This window comes from Tursiops truncatus, chromosome 12 (genome assembly GCF_011762595.2).
Source record: "Tursiops truncatus isolate mTurTru1 chromosome 12, mTurTru1.mat.Y, whole genome shotgun sequence".
In the NCBI taxonomy this organism is placed as follows: domain Eukaryota; kingdom Metazoa; phylum Chordata; class Mammalia; order Artiodactyla; family Delphinidae; genus Tursiops; species Tursiops truncatus.
This window is the reverse complement of record NC_047045.1, coordinates 37392694-37416912: the sequence shown is the minus strand read 5'-3', so window position 1 is coordinate 37416912 and position 24219 is coordinate 37392694. Positions and strand designations below refer to the sequence as shown.

General features: G+C 41.0%; 1 protein-coding gene and 1 pseudogene across 6 annotated transcripts in view; both read left to right on the top strand.

Annotated features, from left to right (window-relative positions):
- The first annotated feature begins 2886 nt into the window (after positions 1-2886).
- LOC101325617 (RNA-binding protein with multiple splicing 2-like) lies at positions 2887-3507 on the top strand (annotated as a pseudogene).
- A 9655-nt stretch (positions 3508-13162) lies between these two features.
- The window catches only part of ATG5 (autophagy related 5), a 126887-nt gene continuing 115830 nt past the window's right edge, over positions 13163-24219 (top strand). Inside the window, exons 1-2 of one of the 6 annotated variants that reach the window (XM_073789469.1) lie at positions 13163-13393; positions 18615-18779. In XM_073789469.1, the coding sequence (XP_073645570.1) occupies positions 18672-18779 (108 nt within the window). In that variant the 5' untranslated portion in view covers positions 13163-13393; positions 18615-18671. Of the gene's footprint in view, positions 13394-13515; positions 13646-18614; positions 18780-24219 lie in introns of those variants that run through there. The other 5 variants (XM_073789468.1, XM_073789471.1, XR_002175229.3 and 2 more) reach the window with 5 other exon arrangements.

The following is a 24219-nucleotide window of genomic DNA, read 5'->3' as shown; positions in this document are numbered from 1 at the left end:
CTATTTTAGGAAGGGGAGGGGATTTCTAGGAATTGGGCCACTGCCCACTTTTTGATCCTTATGGAACTGTCATGGCGCCTGTGGGTGTGTCATTCAGCTTGCTGATGTGGGCGTATACTGAGGCTCAAGGTCTAGTGGAAGTCGACTTGTCCACCATTTTGGACCTATTTGGTTCTAATCAGTTTATGTCATGTCCTCAGGCTATGTCATTCTTTCAAAGGCTGTGCCCTGCCTCCTTCCCTCCTGTTTCATTTTGAGTAATTACATTATTGTTCAACAAGTGTGTAGCCTTCTGGAGTTTCAACTTTGAGGAACAACATAATTTATATTTCATTATGTTTTTTTTAAAAGTCACCTAAATTTATAGTTGTACCTTTAAGCAGATGGCTTTAATTCAAGTAATTCATTTTAGCTATAAAAAGAATTTAGTGGTAATTGGAAATTAACACTGGAATTTTTTTTAAGAGTTTGAAAATATTTTATTTATTTTTATTGAAGTATAGTTGATTTACAATATCATATCAGTTTCAGGTGTACAGTATAGTGATTCAGATTTTTTTTTTTTTGCAGATTATATTCCATTATAGGTTATTTCAAGATATTGGGCATAAATCCCTGTGTTATACAGTAAATCCTTGTTGCTTATCTGTTTTATGTATAGTAGTTTTTATCTGTTAATTCCATACTCCTCTCCTCCCCCACTTTGGTAACCATAAATTTGTTTTCTATGCCTGTGAATCTGTTTCTGTTCTGTTTATAGATTCATTTGTGTTATTCTTTAGATTCCACATTTAAGTGATATCATAGAGTATTTATCTTTCTCTGACTTATTTCAGTAAGCATAATATTCTCTAAGTCTATCCATGTTGCTGCAAATGGCAATATTTCATTCTTTTCATGGCTGAGTAATATTCCATTATATATCACATCTCCTCAAGCCAATTGTCTGTTGATGGGCAACATTGTAATTTTTAATAAATATATCATTCAGTCAGTAAGCATGGCTCAGGGCACTGCTAAGTGCTATGCGGGGCCCACAACATCCTTTAGGAATTTAACATCCAGTTTAACACGTAAGACTAAATATTAAATGGTAAGGGTCAAAATTTAAAAGTTGTTGCTCTAATGTGAGCCTTTAATCATTATTTTATCATTCGCTTACTCATCTAATGCATAAAACTAATACATTTTATTTTGTCTCATTCCTTGGCTGCACCTTCGTCCACCATTACTCCTCTGCTCCTAAATAACTATTCAGGACAACACCCACACGTGATTTACATTCAGATTGCTTGGAGGCGGTCCCGTCCTACAACTAAGATATGGTGATCCACATACCACCCAGGTTAAGCATTACCCATCCGTAGTAAATTGAGAACATTATATAATTCTTCCAGATGAATGAGGACTTTGCGAGAGAAGACATAATTAGTATATAGAGAAACAAAAATAATATTTATTCTCATATGCCATGCTTATTAAATTACATGAATTACATATTACTGGATTTTTTTTCCTCATATTTGTCTTGTTCCAGAAAAGAATTTGAGGTAGGTGAGTAAACTATAGATAATTCATAAGCAATGGGCTATGTAGGTTGATTTCCCCACTCAAAAACATAGATAATTTCATACACTGTAGTGAGAGCATAATAAAAGTAGCTTAAATGTTTAAGCAACTAGATTCAAACACTAGTTATGGGTAATTTATACTTGGGACAATCTAGCCCATTAGTCGCTACTATATTTAGCATCCAGAGCAATTCATATCAACGTGGGCTAATTATTCTGACCAAACGGATCAGCCAATTCAATTCAAAAGTTAGTATAATTGATTTTCCTCCTACTGAATTGACATTGGCTGTGATGTTTCCATTACCTGAATTACGGCATTCCAGATCAAGCCCATAGTACTAGATCTTAAACCTCAACCCCCTCAAAAGCACCGTCTTCCAGTCAGTCACTATTTCTCCTTCCCACCCCTTCCTTTCCATCCCACGCCATTATCTTTCTTGTCATTTCTCAGTTGACTCTAGTAGCTTTTCAGATGCTCCCATTGCCACCATCGCTGGTCAAAATACCCTTCATGCCATGGTCTGAGGAAGTTTCCCAAACCACAGATCTGATCGTATCACATCCTTAATTGAAACCCTTCCCAGCGGCTCCCCTGTGGTTACAGCAGGAGCTTTAGAATCTTCTTGACTTAATCTTTTGGAAGAAATAATCACAACTCAAGGCACACATACTAGTTCAGGATGTGCATATATATGCATGATATGTATAACTGCAGTAAAAGTTTTATGAAACAAACCTACCCTTGCTTCTTGTGATGCTCTCGGATCTATTCTATTCTATTCTTCTGTTCTATAAAATTCTATTTCACATAAAAAGTTATTGCAAACCACTAAATTGATCTCACAATCCACTAATAGGTCATAAGGTACAGTTTGGAAAATCCTGGCCTAGGGGATATAGTTCAAACCACTTACCTCGGTTTCCAAGCCTTTTTCTACTATAGCCCTAGGTGACAATTTTGGCTTCATTCATTTATCCGTCTAACCAGTAAGTAGCCGCCCAACGCCCACTACTGTCAGGCCCTATGTGGGGAATTAAACAGTGGGTAAAGGGTCAGTGCCGACCAGAGAGAAGAGCGCAGACCAGTAAAAGGTCTATTACCATTCCGTGATAAAAGGAAGGCAAGACTCGCCGGTCGCAGGGAAAAGGCGGAGGCGGCGGCCACCACGGCTCGGCCGGGGTTCCAGCGCCACGTCCGCCGCACCACCTCCCCGTCTCCCGCGCCCGCGAAGCCTGATGCGACTCCAGCCGGACCCGCTGGCTGACCCCGTCACCGCTACCACACCCCACCCCCAGCACCGCGAGCAACCTGATGCCGGACTGCGCGCCCAGCGCCCGCACGGCTCGCACGGAGGAGGCGCTCCGGACCCTGTTCGCCAGTGGACCCCCTGTGGACATTCAACCCAAAGAATTCTACCTGCTCTTCAGGCCGTGCAAGGGGTATGAAGCGTCCCCGATCAAGCTCACATCGAGGCAGCCTGCTGGTTTTACGATCTCTGACGACCGGGCAGGAGCAGAAGCCGCCCAGAAGGCGTTGAAAGGTATTCGCTTTGATCCTGAGAACCCGCAGACCCTGAGGCTAGAGTGTGCCAAAGCCAACACCAAGACGTCCAAGAACAAGCTGACGGCTACGCCAAATCCCACCAACGCTCACCCCTCCCTAGGAGCACACTCAGAGCTGATGGGGGCCCCTCTGATCCCCGCATACCCAGGGTCCTGGGCCCCCTGCCCTCTGTACACCACAGAGCTGACCCCAGCCACCTCACCTACCCCGCTGCCACTACCGCTGCCGCCGCTGCCCTACATGCTCAGAGGATGCAGGTCAGGTGGCGCTTTCCCATTTTCAGGATGAAGAAACTGATGTCCAGAGGTGCGCTGGTACCCTTCCTCTGATACCACCCAGCAAGGTTGGAAGTCTTGTCAGTTCTGTTAGTTCTTCGGTCTTGTCACCACAGCTCGAGGCCCCCGCCCCACTGAGGAGGAAGCCGTCCTGAGCTTCCACTGCCCCCAGGCAGCCTGTGCAGAGCTGCTGCTTCCCTCCAAAGCGTGAGAATTTTAAGCGTGACTCAGTGCACTGTTCCCTGTTTCCTTTCTCTCCTCTTCCTCAGCCCTGTCCTGCCCCCAAACCCCTCTTCAAGGTGCTTACGGCAGGATTCAGGGGCCTTCTCTCTGGGACACCCAGACCCAGCTCAGAGGCCTCCCTGGGACTGAGCGAGGCCTGACCTCCAGTCCAAATGTGCTTCCATAGCTCCATCTCAAAGAAACGACATGTTTAATTTTGCATGTTTTCTGGAATGGATTAAGACACTTAAACCTGTGTATATGTGAGTGTACCATTTGTTCTCACATTGTGTCACCATAGCAACAGGTCCTGACCATGAATGGTTCATCATTCCCAGCCCCTCTGTCCACACCCCTCCCTGCACCCACCCTGCTTCAGTGAGCACCAAGCCCTGCAGCCAGTTCGGCCCAACAGGAAGGACCACCCAGCCAAGACAGAGCATTTTCCTGGTCACTTCAAATCGGGGTCCTCTGCTTCCTCCTCCTCAGATGGGCCAACAGCCGTTAATAAAATCCTTTCTCGGGACTTCCCTGGTGGTCCAGTGGTTAAGAATCCCCCTGCCAATGCAGGGGACATGGGTTTGATCCCTGGTCCAGGAAGATCCCACATGCCGCAGAGCAACGAAGCCCATGTGCCACAACTACTGAAGCCTGCGTGTTGCAACTACTGAAGTCCCCGCCTAAAGCCCTGCCTCGGCAACAAAAGAAGCCACTGCGATAGGAAGCCCGCGCACTGCAACGAAAAGTAGCCCCCACTTGCTGCAACCAGAGAAAGCCCATGTGCAGCAACGAAGACCCAAAGCAGCCACAAAAAAAAAAAAAAAAATCCTTTCTCTGCCCGTTTTGCGTACCTCTCCACATCGCACCCCACCCCTACTGTGGCCCGTCATTCTTTTCAAACTTTGAAACCAACCAAAACGTGAAAGTATTTTTGTACCTTGTGTGACAAAATATTTATGCCACATAAAGTAGAAAAAAAAAAGGTAAATACAGGCTGTTAAGGCAACACATAGGAGAGATATTTGGGCCATTCTCGTGGGGAGTAGAAGGACTTCCCAGAGGCAGAGACCTCTAAACTAACACCTAACAGATAAGTAGGTGTTAACCAGGAAAAAGGAGTGATGAGAAGTAGAGTCCCGAGCAGAAAAAATAGCTTGTATACCCCCGGAGGTGATAGAGGGCAGGATCTTTATGAAAAGTGAAAAGTGTTTCTGTGAGGCTGGAGGACAGAGCTCAGGGAATATGATAGAAGATAAGGATGGAGAGGTATTAATGCCCCATGGAGGGTGTTGAAAGCCACACTTGCTCTTTTAGGCCAGGGGTTTCCAGATCTGTCCGAGGGATCCCAAGGGCTCCTTGATCTTGCCTCTGCCTGCAGAGGCAATACCAAGGCCAAGCAGGCTGGGCTCTCCTGATCCCCTTCAACCAGGATAGCAGTGACACAATATCAGCTTTGGGAATATGGATTCCCAACAGTGGGAAGTGTGGAACATAAATTAGAAGAGGGCCAAATGGACAGGTGTCCCAAACTAGGGGAGTGGCAGAAAGAGGAGTGGGAAGAATTCAGAGTCAAGAGAAAGAAAAGGCAGCACTGGTGACTGAATTCTTGAACAAGTTCTTATCTTTAAACTTGCTGTGTCTTTTTTTTTTTTTGGCTGTGTTGGGTCTTTGTTGCTGCGTGCGGGCTTTCTCTAGTTGCAATGAGCGGGGGCTATTCTTTGTTGTGGCACGCGGGCTTCTCATTGCGGTGGCTTCTCTTGTTGCGGAGTCCAGGCTCTAGGCGCGCAGGCTTCAGTAGTTGTGGCACGTGGGCTCAGTAGTTGTGGCCCGCGGGCTCTAGAGCGCAGGCTCAGTAGTTGCGGTGCATGGGCTTAGGTGCTCTGCGGCATGTGGGATCTTCCTGGACCAGGGATCAAACCCGTGTCCCCTGCATTGGCAGGCAGATTCTTAACCACTGCACCACCAGGGAAGTCCCAAACTTGCTGTGTCTTCTGTTCCCTTTGCCTGGAACAGCGATTCTTAACCTTACTTTTATTCTTTTTTCACAATGAATCTCTTAGTCTGGTGAAGTCTGTGGAGCCCTTCTCAGAATAATATATTTAAATGCATAAACATACATATTATTACATAGACATACGTATTACTACAAAGAGATAATTGTATATTCCTATACAATTATCAGAATGTTAGGAAAACAAATTTGTGTTATGTAGTATGCAATAAATAATAAGGTCTCGCAGTGAGTCAAATTCCTACTGTAATTTCAAAGTAGCAATATGTGTAAAATAATGTTTCAAGAATCTGAGTCAACTGCAATATGAATATATCTATGTTGAATATATCTATGTTTCTACTGGTGACAAGTTACAAGTATTGCTAATACTACTCCAGTTTGTGCCCTATATTTATAATGGAAAAAAATGCTAAATTTCAAACTGGAGGTTAGTGAAAATAAAGACGTACTCATTTTCTCATCCAAATTCTTCAAGCTCCGTAATTTGAACCGTGGACCCCTTGGTTAAGAGCCCCTGGCTTAAAAGCCCTTTCTTTCCTTGTCCACATGTTGTATCTATTTATCCTCTAAGATTTATTTTATACGTTTCTACTGATTCTCAAAGCTAGGTTCCCATAACAGTTGTACATAGTCCTATTACAGCCAGTTAGGGACTATTGCAATCATTTGTTTACTTATCTGTTCTCTGCCAAACTGGAATGTGAGTTCCCTGAGGGAAGAAATTAATTTCTGATGCATCTTAGTATCCTGAGTACCTGGTACAGCCTGGCACATAAAAGCCTATTAAGTGAATGAACACACTGTTCTGTGAGAACACTAATCATTTTATAAATTGCTGGGAAAGTGTGGAGAGGGGGCAAAAAAGGATACTTTATTCATATCCGTCTTTCTGGAATACAGAAATTTCATGTTATAGTTTGACGAAAAGATGAAAAGAATGTTAGAAAATCTGCCTAGAATAAGGCAGTGAATAAAATCAGTGCATAAATGGTGGCTAGAAATGTGTGGCAAGCAGAACATGAAAGCTTCTTGTTTAATTTTGCCCTTTGCTCTAATGGCAATATAACCGAGCTCTTCTAGGGAGAAATGGAGATCATGGGACAAGAAGCAGTCTTGGATACCTGTGAGAGGTGAAGAATTGGGCTGCCTGAAGCTTACTTCTTCACTTCAGTCTCTCAGTCATGGGAAATGGAGGTGAGTTTACTGTGAAGCTTAATTTTCAGGTCTCTTCACTTACATGGGTCCTTTCTAAGGCCACCTAATTTTGTATTTCTTTGTATGTGTGCTTTCCAAAGAGGACCTCCCAAATTGTATGAGGTTAGAATATTAGAAAAGTGTTATAGAATCATGCCCAGCACATAGTATGCTCTGTAAATGTTAACTAACTAGATAAGTAGTGTGTATGATGAATTGTCTAACCTCCTGACCTAGAGTACCTTACATTTGCAGAATAAAATATACTCACAGCATCCAGGCGTGAACGTGACTGTTTCATCCCTGCTTTTGATCATTCTTTTTTCCTTTCCTGAAATACCTATACCTTTCCCTTCTCTCTCATTCTCTTAAATCATGACAGTCCTATAAAGCCCAAGGTAATAAATGGATCCTAGGAACTCAGTGATGGCTATAGAGCGTGTCAGTAGTAGTGTTTAGGAAAACATGAAAAGTAAACCATGGCATGTGTGTGGTAGCGATACCACTAAAGGAGAAAGATAAAGGAGAAAGGTATGGACTGACTGTGCCATCAGATCTGGGAGGCGAATGAAAAAAGTAATGATTACACAATGGGCTTTTAAAAAATTCAGCAGTTATTCCACAACAGACTTTATTTTTAGGCAAACTGAATACCTGAATTTTTAAAAAAATCAGTATTTTAAAACTTCCCGCTTGTCCCTAAAATTGAGAGAGACTTTAGGAACATACCACCTCTGAGATGACAATTCTGATACTTACTGTATGTATGTGGGCAAATTATCCCACAGAAAGGTCCCCAACACAAGAGTTGTTGGTAAACATACATTTTTTTTTTTTTTACTTTTTAAATTATGTGTATGTTTTGGGTCTTCTTTTTAAAATTATTTATTTATTTATTTATTTATTTATTTATGGCGGCGTTGGGTCTTCATTGCTGCCCGCGGGCTTTTCTCTAGTTGCAGTGAACCAGGGCTACTCTTCGGTGCAGTGCATGGGCTTCTCATTGCGGTGGCTTCTCTTCTTGTGGAGCATGGGCTCTAGGCGCAGTTGTGGCTCGCAGGCTCTAGAGTGCAGGCTCAGTAGTAGCAGTGGCACACGGGCTTAGTTGCTCTGCGGCATGTGGGATCTTCCTGGACCAGGGATCAAACCCATGTCCCCTGCATTGGCAGGTGGTTTCTTAACCACTGCGGCACCAGGGAAGTCCTAAACCTACTTTTTAAAGTAAAAAATTAGTACTCTGTATAATTAAATGTGACTTTCATTCAAAATTTTATTTAAAAAACATTGTACCCTGAAAAGACATGAAGAAAATTTAATTGCATATGACTAACTGAAAGAAACCAATCTAAAAAGGCCTCATACTTTATCATTTCAACTATACAACATTCTCAAAAACTCAAAACTATGGAGACATAAGAGGATCAGTGGTTGCCAAGTGTTCAGAGGAGGGAGGGATGAATAGACAGAGCACAGAGGGTTTTTAAGGCAATGAAACAACTCTGTATGATACTATAATGGTGAATACCTGTCATTACATATTTGACTAAACTCATGTTTAGCCTCTCTGACTAAATCAAGAGTGAACCATAATGTAAATATGGACTTCAGGTGATAAAGATGTGTCAGTGTAGGTTCATCAATTGTAACAAACGTACTGTTGCAGGATGTGATAGTGGAAGGAGTTGTGTGTGTGTGGCGATGGCATATGGGAACTCCGGACTTTCTGCTCAATTTTGCTGTAAACCTAAAACTGCTCTAAAAATAATGAATTAAAAGTATATATTGCCCCTGCTTTTAAGTTTAGCATTTAATAACTGAGGGATATGAATTATATTTTTGAAAAAGAATCCATGGAGCTCTGTGTTTTGATACATATAACATAGAGTCTGTGCATAACATAGTAACCATTAATAAACTATGAAATGAAATGCTTTAAAAAGTGCCATTTCAGTCATGGCTTCTACTTCTGAACTTCTAAGACATTTTTTTCCTTGACCATTCTTTTCACCTTGTCTTGCGTTCTTGCTGAATCTCTGTGTGATATTGTTTCCCAGTCTATATTGTAAACAGCTCTAAGGCAGAACTGTGACTCTTATTCTTGTATTTCCCCTACAGTCCCGGGGAGAGGGCATTTCCAGCAGAAGGAACAGCATCAGCAAAGACGCAGGATGTGAGGCAGAGGTCAGAGAGAGACCAGGGAGCCAGACAAGTGATGGGTGATGAAGCTGGAAAACTGGATTAGGTTAGTCCAAGAAATTTGGGTTTTATTCTGTAGGCAGTGAGGGTTTGGCTTTTGTAAAAAACAGGGCAGCGACATAATTAGAACTGTGCTAAAGAAGATTACTCTGGCAGAAGATTGTAAAATGGGTTGGTGCAGGGGAAGGGAGGCACAGAGCCTGATGAAGGACATAAAAACAACAGCTCCTGTTTATTGAGAGCTCACCATTTACCAAGCACTGTGGTAAATGTTTCATGTGCATCATCCTCCCTCACCTTCACGGGTCTATGAAGCAGGTGCTATCATTATCCTCATTTAACCGTGAGGAAAATGGAGAAATGGAGGCTGGGAGAAGTTACATAAGAGTCAGGTTCTTGGGCATGTGACCTGTCGTATGCACAGCACTTGATTTAATGCTCTGCTGTCGCCATCTTCAAATTCCTTTCCTCAACAAAGAGCCCTCATTTTCATTTTGCACTGGCCCTGTGGAATTACGTAGCCAGTACTGGTTAAATAATTTTTTTTCTGGGGCCACACAGATAATAGATGTCGCATATGGGATTTAAAAGCACATCCTCAGCTATGCTATACTGCACTAGTTTATGATCGAAGAACAAACACAGGTGAAGGAAAGGGAATGGATTTGAAGGAAATTTTGTCAGTACTGACAAGGTTTAGAAAGTGTTTGTTTTTTTTCAAATTAAAATAATTTTGTTGTGAAAACTTTTTTAGGATTTCACAAAATCTCTTGAGATAACTTGAACTTTCCTATTGGGAAACAGTCTATTACATCACTGAGGGTGCTACTGACTGGACTTGCTGGTTGGGAAGCTCTGAGCTTTGTGTCAGGTTCATTGTGACACCTGGTGACAGCAACGTATTATTGCAAGGATTTATTTTGCTGTTTCAAGAATCAGGTTGTTCAGTTGGGTTTTGTTTTTTTTAAGACTTTCCCTTCAGTTTTATATTTCCCAGACTATTTTTCTTCTGCACACATTGAGAAAACAGATTGAAAAGCTGCTTGACTAATTTTTCCCAGTTTTTAATAGGAGCTATTTATAGAAAATATTCCTATGGGAACAGCCAAATAATCTAATTCAAAGATTTTTTTAAGAATAATAGTAATTTGGGGCATCAAAAATTAAAACACAAATGTATACAAGTTATGAATGTATATATTTTTTCCAAAGAATATTTGGCATATTGTTTTGATTCACTCCTATACAATCTATGTAGGTAGATAGAGAGTACTGAGTAACTGGAATCATAGTCTTATAACACAATATTTTCAACAAAAACCCACATTTTATCTGTAGCAGTGCTGGAATTACATATGGTATTATATAGTTGACATGGTAGTCATAAGAAAACTGCTCCAAATTGTGATTTTAAAATATATATTCATGTAATGAAATTTGGGAGGTTCCTTTGTTGTTACTTAAGAGTTACTTATTTTCACTTTACCAAGTACCTAATTATGTGAACACAAGAAATGTTTAAATGACTGAATGAAGACTTGTCACAGTGAATGAAAGGCTGTCACTGAAGCTAAAAGAGTCTATCTATCCAGCTCCTGGATTCGTTTTAGAATGTCAATTAAATAGATACAAGTGGGATGTCTATGACTGTTCAGCTTTCAAAGCCTCAAAATAGTATTTGAATCCTCCAAATACTCTCTCACCTCACAGGAGAGAACACTGTATAATGATATTTTCCCAACTTTCAAGTGTGTGTCCTTAGAATTGCCTAAAGGTAAAAACTTAGAACTATAAATATGATCACAATCACAGTCAAATGTGTGTTATTCACATTTGAATAATGCATTCTGGCCTAGTTGTTTTGGTCTTTTGTTCAAAATGAATATTTACGTGCAAAGAACTGAGGTAGGCAGTGCCTTAGAAACTAGAAGAAGAGCTATAGAGGAGTGTTACGCTCCAAAGCCTTTAGCATCCAGATAGGTAATCTAAAGTCTAAATAAGTGATAGTGTGGGGACAGTGAGAAACTGGAGAGGGCATTCCCAGCCTAAAAGGGGGCAGGCTGCAGCTCCACTCCAGCACTTGGTTGCCATGTGGGAATGTGGTCCCAGGGTTGTCAGATTCCAGGATAAGTCAGAAATCCAAATTTTTGAAACCTGTTACCATTTTTTCCCCTTTTTTTAGAGTTTAAGAAACATTTTAAAGGGAAGAGTGGATATCTGTCACCCTTGGTAACTGATTGAGAGAGACGACGTAATGTTAACAAATGGAAATGACGGAGAACAAATATAGAATTCCTCTTATTTCCAAATTTTTGCTCAAGGAGCACAACCATGAGATGGGAAAGAGTACAACAACTGGACCATATCCAGAGGAGAGATATGTCATGTGAAGAATGGCTGAAAGAACTGACAGTGTTTATCCTGAGTGGGTTATAAGGCATATCTTTTCATAGCTGAAGTGCTGTCTATTAGAACAAGGGTTAGCTATTTCTATTGTAGGTTGGGGGTGGGGTAGAGGAGGGACAAGGGGAGGAAGGAAATAAACAGGGTAAATTTTTAAAGGTTACAAGAAGCTGGATTTTAGCTCAATATAATCACTTTCTACCCATTAGGGTTCTCCATAAATCGTTTCTCTGCCCCCTCCCCAAACATTTTATTAGGAAAAACTTCAAGCATAACAGCAAAGTTGAAAGAATTTTACAGTGAACACCCATATTCTCACCACCTAGATTCTACCATTAACATTTTACTGTACTTGCATTATCACATATTTATCCATCTATCCATCCCTCTAGCCATTCGTCCATCCACCTAATTTTTTCGATACATTTCAGAGTAAATTCCATTTAGTTTTGCCTACCTTTGGGAAGTGGGGGCAACGATCCCAAGAGCTTTTTTACAGAGGCTAATGTTTGTCTGTTGGGGACGCTATAGAGAGGATTTCTGCATTAAGTAAGTGGAGTGGACTGGACTGTGGCTTTCAATTTTTTTTTGACTGTTACCCATATCAAGAAATGTATTTCACATTCCTACACAGTGTAAACCATGTACATACTAAAGTAAAAACTTCAGGAAACAATATTTACCTTTAGTATGTGTGAAGCATGCCAATATTTTCTATTTTTTTTTAACTTAAAAATTGCTAGTCATGACCCACTAACTTGATTTGATGACTCACCAATGAGTTGTGATTCACCACTGGAAAATCATTGGGCTAGACAACCTCCAATAAGTTTTGTTTTGTTTTTTTTTGGCTGCGCTGCACGGGCCTGTGGGATCTTAGTTCCCCGACCAGGGATTGAACCCACGCCCTCAGGCAGTGAAAGCGTGGAGTCCTAACCACTGGACAGCCAGGGAGTTCCTAGAAGATTCTTCCTTTAAAAAGGATCCTGTGGCTAATACTAGGATTTTCCTAGTCTTCCCACTTATCAGGAACCTATCGAGTCTCAGCACAGTAGTATTCACTTGGCATGCATAGCATTATGTTGAAAGCCATGTGTAATGAAGAGAAAAACGCTAAATGCCTGCTAAGACTTCTGGATACACCTAATGCAAACACTTTTTAGGAGTAAATTGACTAATTGCTTGTCATTTTCACCAACAGGAAGACATAGGTACTTACAATTGGAGGGATGGCTGGGCTTCAGTATTCAAGTATTTTAGTCTTTTGTTAAATGCGGCTCTTAATCCGTTCTGTGGCTCTGACAAAGTGGAGAAGATCAAATGAGAAAATAGATATAAAAACACTTTGAAAACCAACGTTTTATTAATTTTACTGTGTGAAGCCAGGACAGGGATGCTGCGATGAAGCTCTAGTGACGCAGTGACTCATTATTTGTAAAACTCTCTGCTCTCACGGAACTGTTATATTAACCTCACTAAACAACAATGACTATGCCAAAAGCACAGGACTCTCGGAAGAGGGTAGAAGCGGGGAACCTGCCAGGGGTTTGACCGAACATTCACGCTCTCTGCTCTGTCCGCGCATGCTCAAGCGCGGCTCCAGCCTCCTCACGGGGTTGGGCCGAACTGGGAGGGCGGAGTGCGGGCCACGTGGGGCCCCGTGACGTCATCTCCGGGCGCCGAGGGTGACTGCACTTGCGGTGGGCTTCCAGAGCTCCGCGGCGCTGCAGGCTGTCTTCGCTGGATACGGGAGGGCGGAAGTGCAGCAGGGTTCGACTCCGACCTCCACGCTGGTGCCTTCTGCGGCTGCGCGGGCCAGCGGGACTCCAGTCTGGTGCACCTCTGCGGGACTGTGTGTCTGGCGCTCTCCGCCACCGCCCAGCCAGAGCCCGAGACCCGAGCGTCCTCACCGGTGCAGGAAGGCGGAGGAGAAGCCTGAGCTTCTGGTAGGGTATGTGTGTGTCTGTCACCCCAGTGTGAGGAAGTGCCCGGAGGAAGAGGGTTGGGGAAGTGCTAGGTAGGTGTGGTAAGAAGGAGGGGGGCGTGTGCGGCGAGAGGAGCGCTCCCCCGGGCGGTGGTGGCGGGTGAAGGTGGTTCCTCCGGGGGAGGTGGCGTTGGCCGAGCGCCGACCTCGGAGCCCTAGTGCCGGCTGGAGGGTGTAGCCTGCGCGGTCTTTCGGGGAATACGTCTGTTCCTTACTAAGGTGGGAAGCTTGGGTCTCGTCGCAGGCTCTAGAGTTTAGTTCGGGACCTCCATTTTTCGTGGAATAGTTAGTTATTTAGATCATAGTTATTTTTACAGCAAGTTCGATTCTATCCGAAATCGGTGGGGTTTCTCCCCAATTTATCTTCTCAGACGCATTCATTGTCTCATTTTAATAATAATATTTAGTGCCAACAAAGCCATTTTCCCTTGGCAGAGCACTTTCACATACTTTATAGTTTGGATTATTTTCAAGTCACACCTGAACTTGGGGAACCTAGGGAAAGTGGACTGGTTCTAGATTTTTCTGAGGGATGGGGAGGCACAGCATGTTTTCAGCAAGAATCAGAACCCAGAGGCTATCAAACAGCACTGAATTTCCAAGGCCTTCCGGAGTTTACTTGATAAATTTCAGCCTTTGGGACTGTGTGTACTTGGATCTGAACGGACTTATTTTGTGTTTTCCATAAAGGGAGTTGTTGGTTGAATTTTGAATTTGAAAGTAAAGATGTTGGGCTGAGGGTAGCAGTGGAGGGAACTTTTAGAATTTTATATTGGATTTAAGTAGGTGCTTTGATCCTCAAATGTATGCTGATTAAAATTGGGGAAAGTGAACAGAATGGTACTATATGGTTAAGAGTTTTTAGAATAAGGTACAAGCTTCAAGTGTAGGTTCACTTTATTAATTTAACAGATACTAAGTGCTACTTATGTGCCAGGCACTGAACAAAAAGTAAACAAAACAGTAAACAGTGAGGAAGACAATAAAAACCCCTGCCATCATGAAGTTCACTTTGAGGGTTGAGGGGGGAGACATTAATTTAAAAATTAATTAAAATATGTGTCAGGTAGTGAAAAGTGCTATGGAGAAAAAATAAGTAATGAAGGGGAATGGGGAGTGCTGGTAGCATGCATGGGAAATTATAGTGGTGACCTTAGAAAAGATGACATTTGAGCAGAGACCTAATAGTGATAAAGAAGGGTGCCTGTGGATGTAGTGGAGAGGGCCATCAGAGCAACCACAAAGTCCCTGAGGCGGGAGCACATCAGCGAGTTTGGCTGGAACTGGGGGAGCAAGTTGCGGAGAGAAGTAGATAAGCAGGTCAGAGTGGGGTCGGGTCATATAGGGCCTGCTAACACCTTGTAAGACTTTAGTTTTTACTTTGAATGAGATGGTGGGGTTTTGAGTCAAGGAGTGAACTGATCTGACTTCTGTTTTAAAGGATTTTTCTGATTACTTTGTTGTCTCTCTGCAGCAAGGGCAGAAACGTTGAGACCTCTGTTGGTAGGCCATTGCATTTATCTGGGTTAAAGGTCAAGGTGACTTGGATCAGTGTGGTAAGAGTGGAGGTGGTGAGAAATGGCCAGATTCTAGATTTATATCTAAGCTAGAGCCATCAAGTGTGAAGAGGGGTCATGGATGACTCCCAGATTTATGGCCTGAGAAGCTAAAGAATGGAGTTACCACTCAGTGATTTGGGGAAGATCACAGAGTAATAGGGAGAGGAGGGAGGAAGATCTGCAATCATTTTCAGTTTCAAAAATGAATTTTCAAATGAAATTTCAGTATACAGTAGTATATATGAAACTGGAGTTCAGAAGTCTAGGCTGAAGATGTAAATGTGGGAATTGTTAATGTGTAAGTGATATTTAAAGCTCTGAGAGATCTCCAAAGGCAGGGTTCAAGGACCGTGGGGCACTTCAGCATTTGGAGATTGGAGGGAGTTATGAACTATCCCCCAGGGTGGAGGTGGGGCTGTTCCTTAAAACCCCTGTTCAGAACCAGTGATCCTCAGTAACCAGATAGAAGGAAATAGAAAGCCAGGTCATTAGCTGAGAGAGAGTGAGGAAGGAGATGTGAAAATTTGAGGAGGGGGAGTTGATTTAGGACAGTGGAAGAATAAATGGACTAGGGAAGTATGAGAATACTGGGCAATACTCAGAGCCCACTTCTGAGGTCAGTGTTCATGAATTTAAAGGGAGACCAGCCAGCATATATATTTTTAGATGTTTACAAATTTACTACTACTAGTAGGTATTTGATATTTTAAGTAATTTATGAGTAGTTGGGGATTTTGTCAGCAAAACAGCTTCAGGTAATAGGTTAGCCTTTCTTGGTTTGTAGTGTAAAAGGGACTGTTAATTGTGCATTATATTGGGTTGGCCAAAAAGTTCATTCAGGTTTCTGTAACAGGTTATGGAAAAACCCAAACGAACTTTTTGACCAGCCCAATATTTTTATCATACTCACTGTGCTGTTTGCTGAGTGTTGTTGGTTGGGCACCTGCCTCTTTTCCAGGCCATGAATTAGATGCTGAGAATACAGCAGTCAAGAGGTAGTCCCTGCCCTCAGGAAGCTTACTTCTAGTAGACTGCATCATGGGTTGGGACTTCTATTCTTCCAAGACATTGCCTTCAAGTTGGATGCATGGTGTTGATATCGTAGTATATGTATGAGAGGGAAAAATAGTGAAATTTGCTGAATATGAAGTGTGATTGTACATATTTAGGAAAGAGTTTAGGTGGAAAAGTTTAAGTAGCTAGTACAACTTTTGGATTTACACATTTTATTTATTTATATATTTTCCAGTTGTTTAACAAAAATTCCAGAGCCTATTATGTGCTGATTATGCTAACATCCTGGATACAAAGGTATATATGACTCAGTTTCTGTTGTCAAGGAACTGACAGGTCAGTGTGGGGAGGGGCAAGAGACAGATAAGATACACAGCTGCAATTCATTGTTATACCATATAACAATAAAGATATAATAACAGAAGTAATTAGATTATAGTGTGCTTAGTGGAAAGCTTCCCAAGGAGTTAATGTTAAGCTGACTCTTAAAAGAGGATTAAGAGTTGGCCAAGAGAAGGGGCAAAGGGTATTCAAGCAGAGGGGCCATGGAAGCACAGGGAAACCATGTATTAAATACATTTACCATTTTTCCAGTGGTTGGTTACTAGGTGCTAAATACCCAACAACCCTGTGAAATTAGAATTATCTTCAGTTTATAGATATGAGGTTTAGAGATGTCAGGTTTGTTGTCCAAGGACATACAGCTTATATGTGGAAGTCAGGGTTGAAACCCATGTCAGTCTGATTTCAAAACCCCTTAACTACTTTACTGTATAGCCTGCTGTAAGCATTTAAATCTTCTCTGTCCTTGTTCTTTGTCCCTCAGCCAGTCTTTTTACCAACTTCTATTCATTCTTCCTTGGAAAGCCCTCCTGTCTCTCATCAATCCACTGCTACCAGTCTAGGTCAGGCACTCATTATATGCCTTAGTTGCTGAAATTGCTTCCTGGCTAGCCTCTCTCTGGCTTTGGATCCCCTTTTGTGCACTGCTACCAGATAATTGTTTTTGTTTCACTATTATAAAACCTTTGTAGGCTTGTTGGATGAAATTGAAAACCCACAATTTTCTATTTGGTGTACTTCATGATCCAGTTACATTTTATATTTACAAATTTGACATTAAAAGAATAATAATTGCTTTTATTTCTCAGCACATGCTGTGTCCATTACCATGTCAAATACTTTATAGACTTTTTTTTTTTCTAGAACAACCTGGCGACTTTTACAGGTAAGGAAATTTAGACTTAGTGAAGTAAAGTGACTTACTTAGGATCAGGTATGATAGTAAAACGTGTCACAGCTCAGCTGTTTCATTATCTACTACTCCTCCCAACACAAAGTTTCCTTAAAAGTTGGTACACATACTGCGCCTGCCACTTCCTGCCTTTGCTGATGCTATTTTGCCTTGCTTGGAATATTTGTCTTCTTTTTGTCTGTCCATATTCTACCCATTCTTCAAGTTCAATATCTTTTAAGATTCTTCCCTGAACACTATAGGTTCTGTTAATATTTAACTTCTTCCCCTCCTGCATTATGAAAGCTCTCACAAGTAACATTTAGTTATAACCGTGGACATTTTGGAATTGGAAGGGATGTTTGGCAGTAAGTATGGTATGACGGAAAAAATATGAGATTGGAAATCCTGCTGTACTAGAGGAAAAGTAAAGGCACAGTGAGGTAACAGAGGTTCTGTCTGATTCATACATAGAAGAAAGGCTATTTTGAGCAGTGTCCTGAATGATGTGTAAGTTGGAAGGCGAGGTGGGGAAGGCTACTTCAGGGTAAGGAACCACCGGCATGAGCAAAGCCATGCAAAGGACATGAAAGTGCATGGTATGTTTAGCAGATTTGTAACTAATACCTTCTAGGCAATGCCTGAGGTTTTAAAAAAGTTGTTATCACCACCATCATCATCATCATCTTGTATGCCCTCAGCACCTGCCACAGAGCTGGACATATCAGATGATCAAATGTTTATTGACTCTCTATTGAATGTTATTAGCAGTGTTCAATGTATAATTTTTAGTTATTTTCCTTTACTCTCATAATTCCAGTTTACACTAAATAATGCTTTTGATTATTCTAAGTTCTTAAAGTCTTTGACTTTTGAACATTTTTTGAGACATGCTCTGGTTGGTTCTGTCAATTATGATGATAAATACATTTTATAGTACTGTGTTATAGGCATTGTTCTAAGTGTTCTACATGTATTAATTTAATTTTCATATCTATCTTATGTGGTCAGTGCTGTTATTCCCATTTTACAGATGAGAAAACTGAGACACAGAGAAGTTATAGGTGAAGAGTTCACTTTAGATAAAGCGGTAGACTTTTGGGGCTTGAGAGAATGATGCAAGTATAATTTCACTTTGGCTGTGGTTCATTAGTTGTATATGTAATTTTGAAATGGTTACTTCCGTGATCTCTTTAAATAAATAATAGCTCCACATTTAGAATTTGTTGTACTGATTTTTGCATTCATTCTAAAGAATGCCCATCACGGAGTTTTTTGAAGTGAATAATCTGTATGCATTCTTTTTTTCCTATAATCTTTCTTTGTTTTGGAGCAGGTTCATTTATACCTGCAAGGATCTAATACTCTGTTTTATTTTCAGTTTGGCTTTGGCTGGAAAAGAATTTAGCCTATATGTACTGCTTTAACCATTGGAAGAATGACAGATGACAAAGATGTGCTTCGAGATGTGTGGTTTGGACGAATTCCAACTTGCTTCACCCTCTATCAGGATGAGATAACTGAACGGGAGGCAGAACCATATTATGTAAGTATGTTGATGGTGGCAAATGGGATACCATAACTTTGTCCATTTTTGTAAATAAAGCTCTAAGAACCTGGAGGCTGTTTTTCAACATTTTATATACAATTAGTATGTGCTTATTGTGGGAAAAAATTAGGAGACAGATCTACGAAAAGAAGGAAATAAGAATTACCTCTCATCCTACTACTCAGAGGCAAAAACCACTGTTGTGTTGATGTGGGACCTTCTTGACTTTCTTTTTCTTATGCATATATAGTATATGATAATGAATCATAAGTTATGTGTGGTTTTTTAACAGGAAGGTATTTTGAAAATGCTAAGTTCAGACTTGATTCTTTTGTATTTAGGTGGTTCAAAGCAACTATTTAAATCCTTTTGCAAGCTGAGTGAACATATGAATGTGTGTGTGACTTCATATGTTCATGAGCTAATATAGATTATATGAAATATATTGTTTAATAACATAAATCACTGTATATAGGCTTGTAGGTTTGAGTTAGTGTATTATCTGTTCTAAAAAAAAAGAGTATCGGGCTTCCCTGGTGGCGCAGTGGTTGGGAGTCCGCCTGCCGATGCAGGGGACGCGGGTTCATGCCCCGGTCCGGGAAGATCCCACATGCCGCGGAGCAGCTGGGCCCGTGAGCCATGGCCGCTGAGCCTGCGCGTCCGGAGCCTGTGCTCCTCAACGGGAGAGGCCACAACAGTGAGAGGCCCGCATACCACAAAAAAAAAAAAAAAAAAAGAGTATCAATTATCTTCTGATTTTAGTCTGCTTTTTTTTCTTTTCTAACTGCATATATATGATCCAAACATAAGCATCTGTCAGTCAGAGATAATAGTATCTTGCCTTTTTACTAAATAGTCCCTAGTAGGCGAAGACATTCTCAATTGTTATTTTAGGTTTTTTCTTTTCATCTCAGATACACATAATATTGTTTACTCAGGAGGATCTGGAGAAGTGGAAATGTATCTGTGGTTCTGGATTATTTCTTGTTTCGCTTTTTAAAAAAATTAATTAATTTTTTGGGCTGCATTGGGTCTTCGTTGCTGCGCGCAGGCTTTCTCTAGTTGCGGCGAGCGGGGGCTTCTCTTCATTGCGGCGCACTGGCTTCTCATTGCAGTGGCTTCTCTTGTAGCGGAGCACGGGCTTTAAGTGCGAGGGCTTCAGTAGTTGTGGCCCGCGAGCTCTAGAGCTCAGGCTCAGTAGTTGTGGCACACGGGCTTAGTTGCTCCGCAGCATGTGGGATCTTCCCGGACCAGGGCTCGAACCCGTGTCCCCTGCATCGGCAGGCGGATCTTAACCACTGCGCCACCAGGGAAGTCCTCTTGTTTCACTTAAGTAATGCTTGCGCTTGGCTTTATTCCTGTCTGTTGGAGAGGCAGCAGTATTCCACAGCCTTCTCCAGCTGTGGGAAGTCAGACTTCTGGAAGAAGCTCCTTCAGGGGCCCATTCACTAAATTTTTGGGTAGAGGAACTTGCATTTTTCTCTGCACATTCTCGAATCTGGCATACGTCATGCAAATGGTAGATACTCAGTGCATGAAAGCCTCTCCACACCCATGTTAGGGGTTTGTTTTAACTTCTCTGGGTTTTCTTAATGAATGATAATTTCAGAGAAATTGGGCAGTCTTTTGTACTAGTATTTAGGTAGTCGTAGCTGATTACATTTATAAATTTGAGTCGTTTTAACTTTGGAAACCTCAACAATTTTCTGCCTTTAGAAAAACTTCCATAGTTAAAAATGAAGTGTGATCATAGTTTATTTTTAGAGACATTTCATTTGTTAGATGTATTTTTCCTCTTCTCCCCCTGTAGCATGGGTTAGGATATCATTTATGTTTGTTTCCAAACTAGCTTTTGCTATTTTAATGAAAACTTTTAACTTTGGGTAGCTTTCTGATAGTATCTAACAAAAGAGTATATGTGTCCAGTTGGTCAAAGTGGCAAAAACTAAGAAATATATAATTTAAGACTGTTTACTTTTAAATCAGAGTATGATGTTTGACACACTTTCTGCAGTTAAAAAAAAAATCCAAGTAAAGAATGTAACATTTTTCCTTCCTTATATATGAATCTGTTTAAATATGAAAAGACCGTTGTGAGAACTAGAGGGTAAGTTGTTTTCTGTCTGTTCCTAATCGAATTAAAAATGGCAAAGAGTAACAGGGGATAACTGTTGGAAGAAGAGGATTGTTTTGTCTAATAGTAATTGATTTTTTTTCTTGAATTCTTCCTAATTCTTCCCCCAAAAGAAACTCTTACATAGTCATTGTGATTATGTTTTTGCAGAATATTGGGTGATAGGCATATAATAAATATTAAACAAAGAACTGGATTTTAAAACCATGCAGCATAATTCAGATTTTGTTCTTTAAATACATACATACTTAATAAACACATACGTACTTAAGTATAAGAAAGACAATATACAAAACCACTAGCAGTGGTTACCCTTAGAATTATTATAGGTGAGCATTTTAGTGCCAACATGATTTTAGTTCACCTGTCTCTTGGTTGTAAATTAAACTTGAATGTATTTTTTAATTGCTTTGAGTTATAATAATGATAACGTTTTAAAGATTCTGGATGAAATGAGATGAAAATATCATAGCCTGAGAGCCAGTAGACCTCTTTCCCAGACATTCTCAAAGTTCAGGTGAGGTAACATAACAGGGTTGTCACCAAGGGTTGAAGAGTCCATTCACGTTCACGTGGAGGTGCAGGAAGGATGGGTGAAAGGGAATGTAGTTTATTTTTATTAATGTTTATAGCTTATTTCTTAGAAACTAGATTTAAAAATATCCACTTGTACCAAATTTATAAATTATTATTCATATAGTTTTCTGGAATTTCCTGTTTCCATTGGAAAAGCATGTTAATGTTAGACATATTCCTGTCTATTTGTTGGCTCCGTATAAATCTTTCAGCCATCATCCTATATGTATATCATTGAGAATTACATCTTATTTTACAGGGAGTATTAGGAAGGAAATTTGTTAGAAAATAGGCAACTTTTCTGTTTTTGTTGTTTCTCTTATATTCATTTGAACTGTTGCTTTTCATTTAGATTTTCCAGTATGAAACATACATACTAAATCGCATTCATAGTTTGTGACTGTTACCAGAGGAAATCACACAGATATGTGGTCATCAATTTGAGTGGACCCTAAACATTTCCCAGCATTCCTTTTATGTTTCCTTAGTTAGCTGTCTCTGTTCTTCTCCGCTAGGACTATTTCTCTGAGTCCTGACCTCATCTTTCTTGACAGGTGACCTCACTTTCTACTTCACAAAGGAAATAGAAACCATACAATAGGACCTTCCTTAACTTTCTGCCACCAAGTCTGTAAAACATATCTGCACTCAACATACTTTTACTTCTCCTCTCTCCTGTTTTAATGGAAGAGGTGTGCTTTCTTCCTAGACAAGGCCCAGCCTTCCATCTGTGTTCTGGATCCCATCTCCTGCTTCTCTATTTACTTTACTTTCAAATTTTTCTATCTACTGACTTCTTCTTTGCAGTATTTATATTGTCTCAAATCCTATCTATCCTAAAACAGCCCTCTGTTGACCTCATCCTCCTTTCAACTGCTTGCTTTTCCTTCACAGCCAGACTTATTAAAAAGACTGTTTGTACTCATTGTTTCCTTCCCATCTCCCATCACTTACTTCACTGTAATCATATTTCACCCATCTCCAACAGAACTGTTCTTGTCACTGTCACTAACGACATCTTTTTTTTTTTTTTTTTTTTTTAACCAGACCTAGAGTCTGTTTTTGACCTTTCATTTGCTTGATCTCTCAGCACTATTTGATGTCATTGGCTGTTTTCTCCATTGCTCTGCAGTGCCTCATTCCTGGTTTTGCTTCTGTGGTCCCCTTTGCCAGGGGACCTCTTTTGCTTGTTGCTCAGTGTTGGCATTTGTTGGGGCTTTGCCTTTTTTTTTCTTTTTCCACCCCAGAGCTTTCACTCCATTTTTATGTCTTTGTTGGGCATTTTTATATTGACAGCTCCCCATGATTTTTCTCCTGAGCTCCAGACCTATATGTCTTTCTGCTGGATAACCTCACTTAGATGTCTTGAAGGAACTCAAACTGAGTGAGTTTGAAACTGGACTCATGATCTTTACTCCAGAAAACCTGATTATCTGCCATCTTCCCTTCCTGTTTTATCATCCAGCTAATTAATTACTCTTACAGTAATTAATATGGTATTCATGCTTTGATACTTCCTTCTCCCGTATCCCTGACATTAATTCATAACTTAGTCCATCTGATTTTACATCTCAAATATTTCACGCTTTTCTGATTCCTTTCATACCCACTGATACAGCCTAGTTCAGGCCACCATTTAAAAACTAGTGTATTGGGACTTCCCTGGTGGCGCAGTGGTTAAGAATCCACCTACCAATGCGGGGGACACGGGTTTGAGCCCCGGTCTGCGAAGGTCCCACATGCTGCGGAGCAACTAAGCCCGTGTGCCACAACTACTGAGCCTGCGCTCTAGAGCCCGCGAGCCACAACTACTGAGCCCACATGCCACAACTACTGAAGCTCGCGTGCCTAGAGCCCATGCTCCACAATGAGAGAAGCCACCGCAATGAGAAACTCACGCACCGCAACAAAGAGTAGCCCCCTCTCGCCCCTGTGCGTAGCAACGAAGACCCAACTCAGCCAAATAAATAAATAAATTTATAAAACAACAACAACAACAAAAAACTAGTGTATTGTATAGTATTAACTAATTTCCCTGGTTTCAGTCTTGCCCTCTCCATTTTCCAGTCTGCAGTTGGAGTCATCTTTTCAGAACATGTATCTGACATTGTCACCTGCCAGCTAGAAACCTTTAGTGGCTCTTCATTGTCTTTAGGATCCTTAATATAGTTTGCAAGGCTCTTCATGATCTGGTCCCTTGCTTCTTCAGTATTATTCTGTCCTAAACCTCTACAGTCCTGTTGTATTCAACTTCTTATAATTCCTCACGTGCCAGTCTCTGTCCTTTTGTATTCACGCCATGCCTTCTTGCAGTTTCCTCTGCTGGAATGAGCAGCAGTATCTCCCACCCCTGCTCACACCCAGACATCCACACCAACGCATGTTTGGTTCATTCCTGTTTCCCTTTTGACCCTTGCCTTAAAATTGACTTCCTGTCAAGGCTTCCCTGAGCTCCTAGGTTGGGTTAAATTTCTTTGCTACTTGCTCCTATAACGTTCTTTACTTCCTCTTTGCATTCATCATATTTATAATTTTGTTTTTACTGTCTGCCTCTCAAGCCTGTAAGCTCCATGAGAGGAAGAATTCTTTGTCTCATTCAGTGCTCTATCCTCATCACCTAGTGTGATGCCTCACACATTGAAATGGGACAGAATTCTAGTGTATTTTAATTCTGTTTTTGTTTTTAGATAAGTGAATCTCTAATTTTATAATTGAAAATTGTTGGAC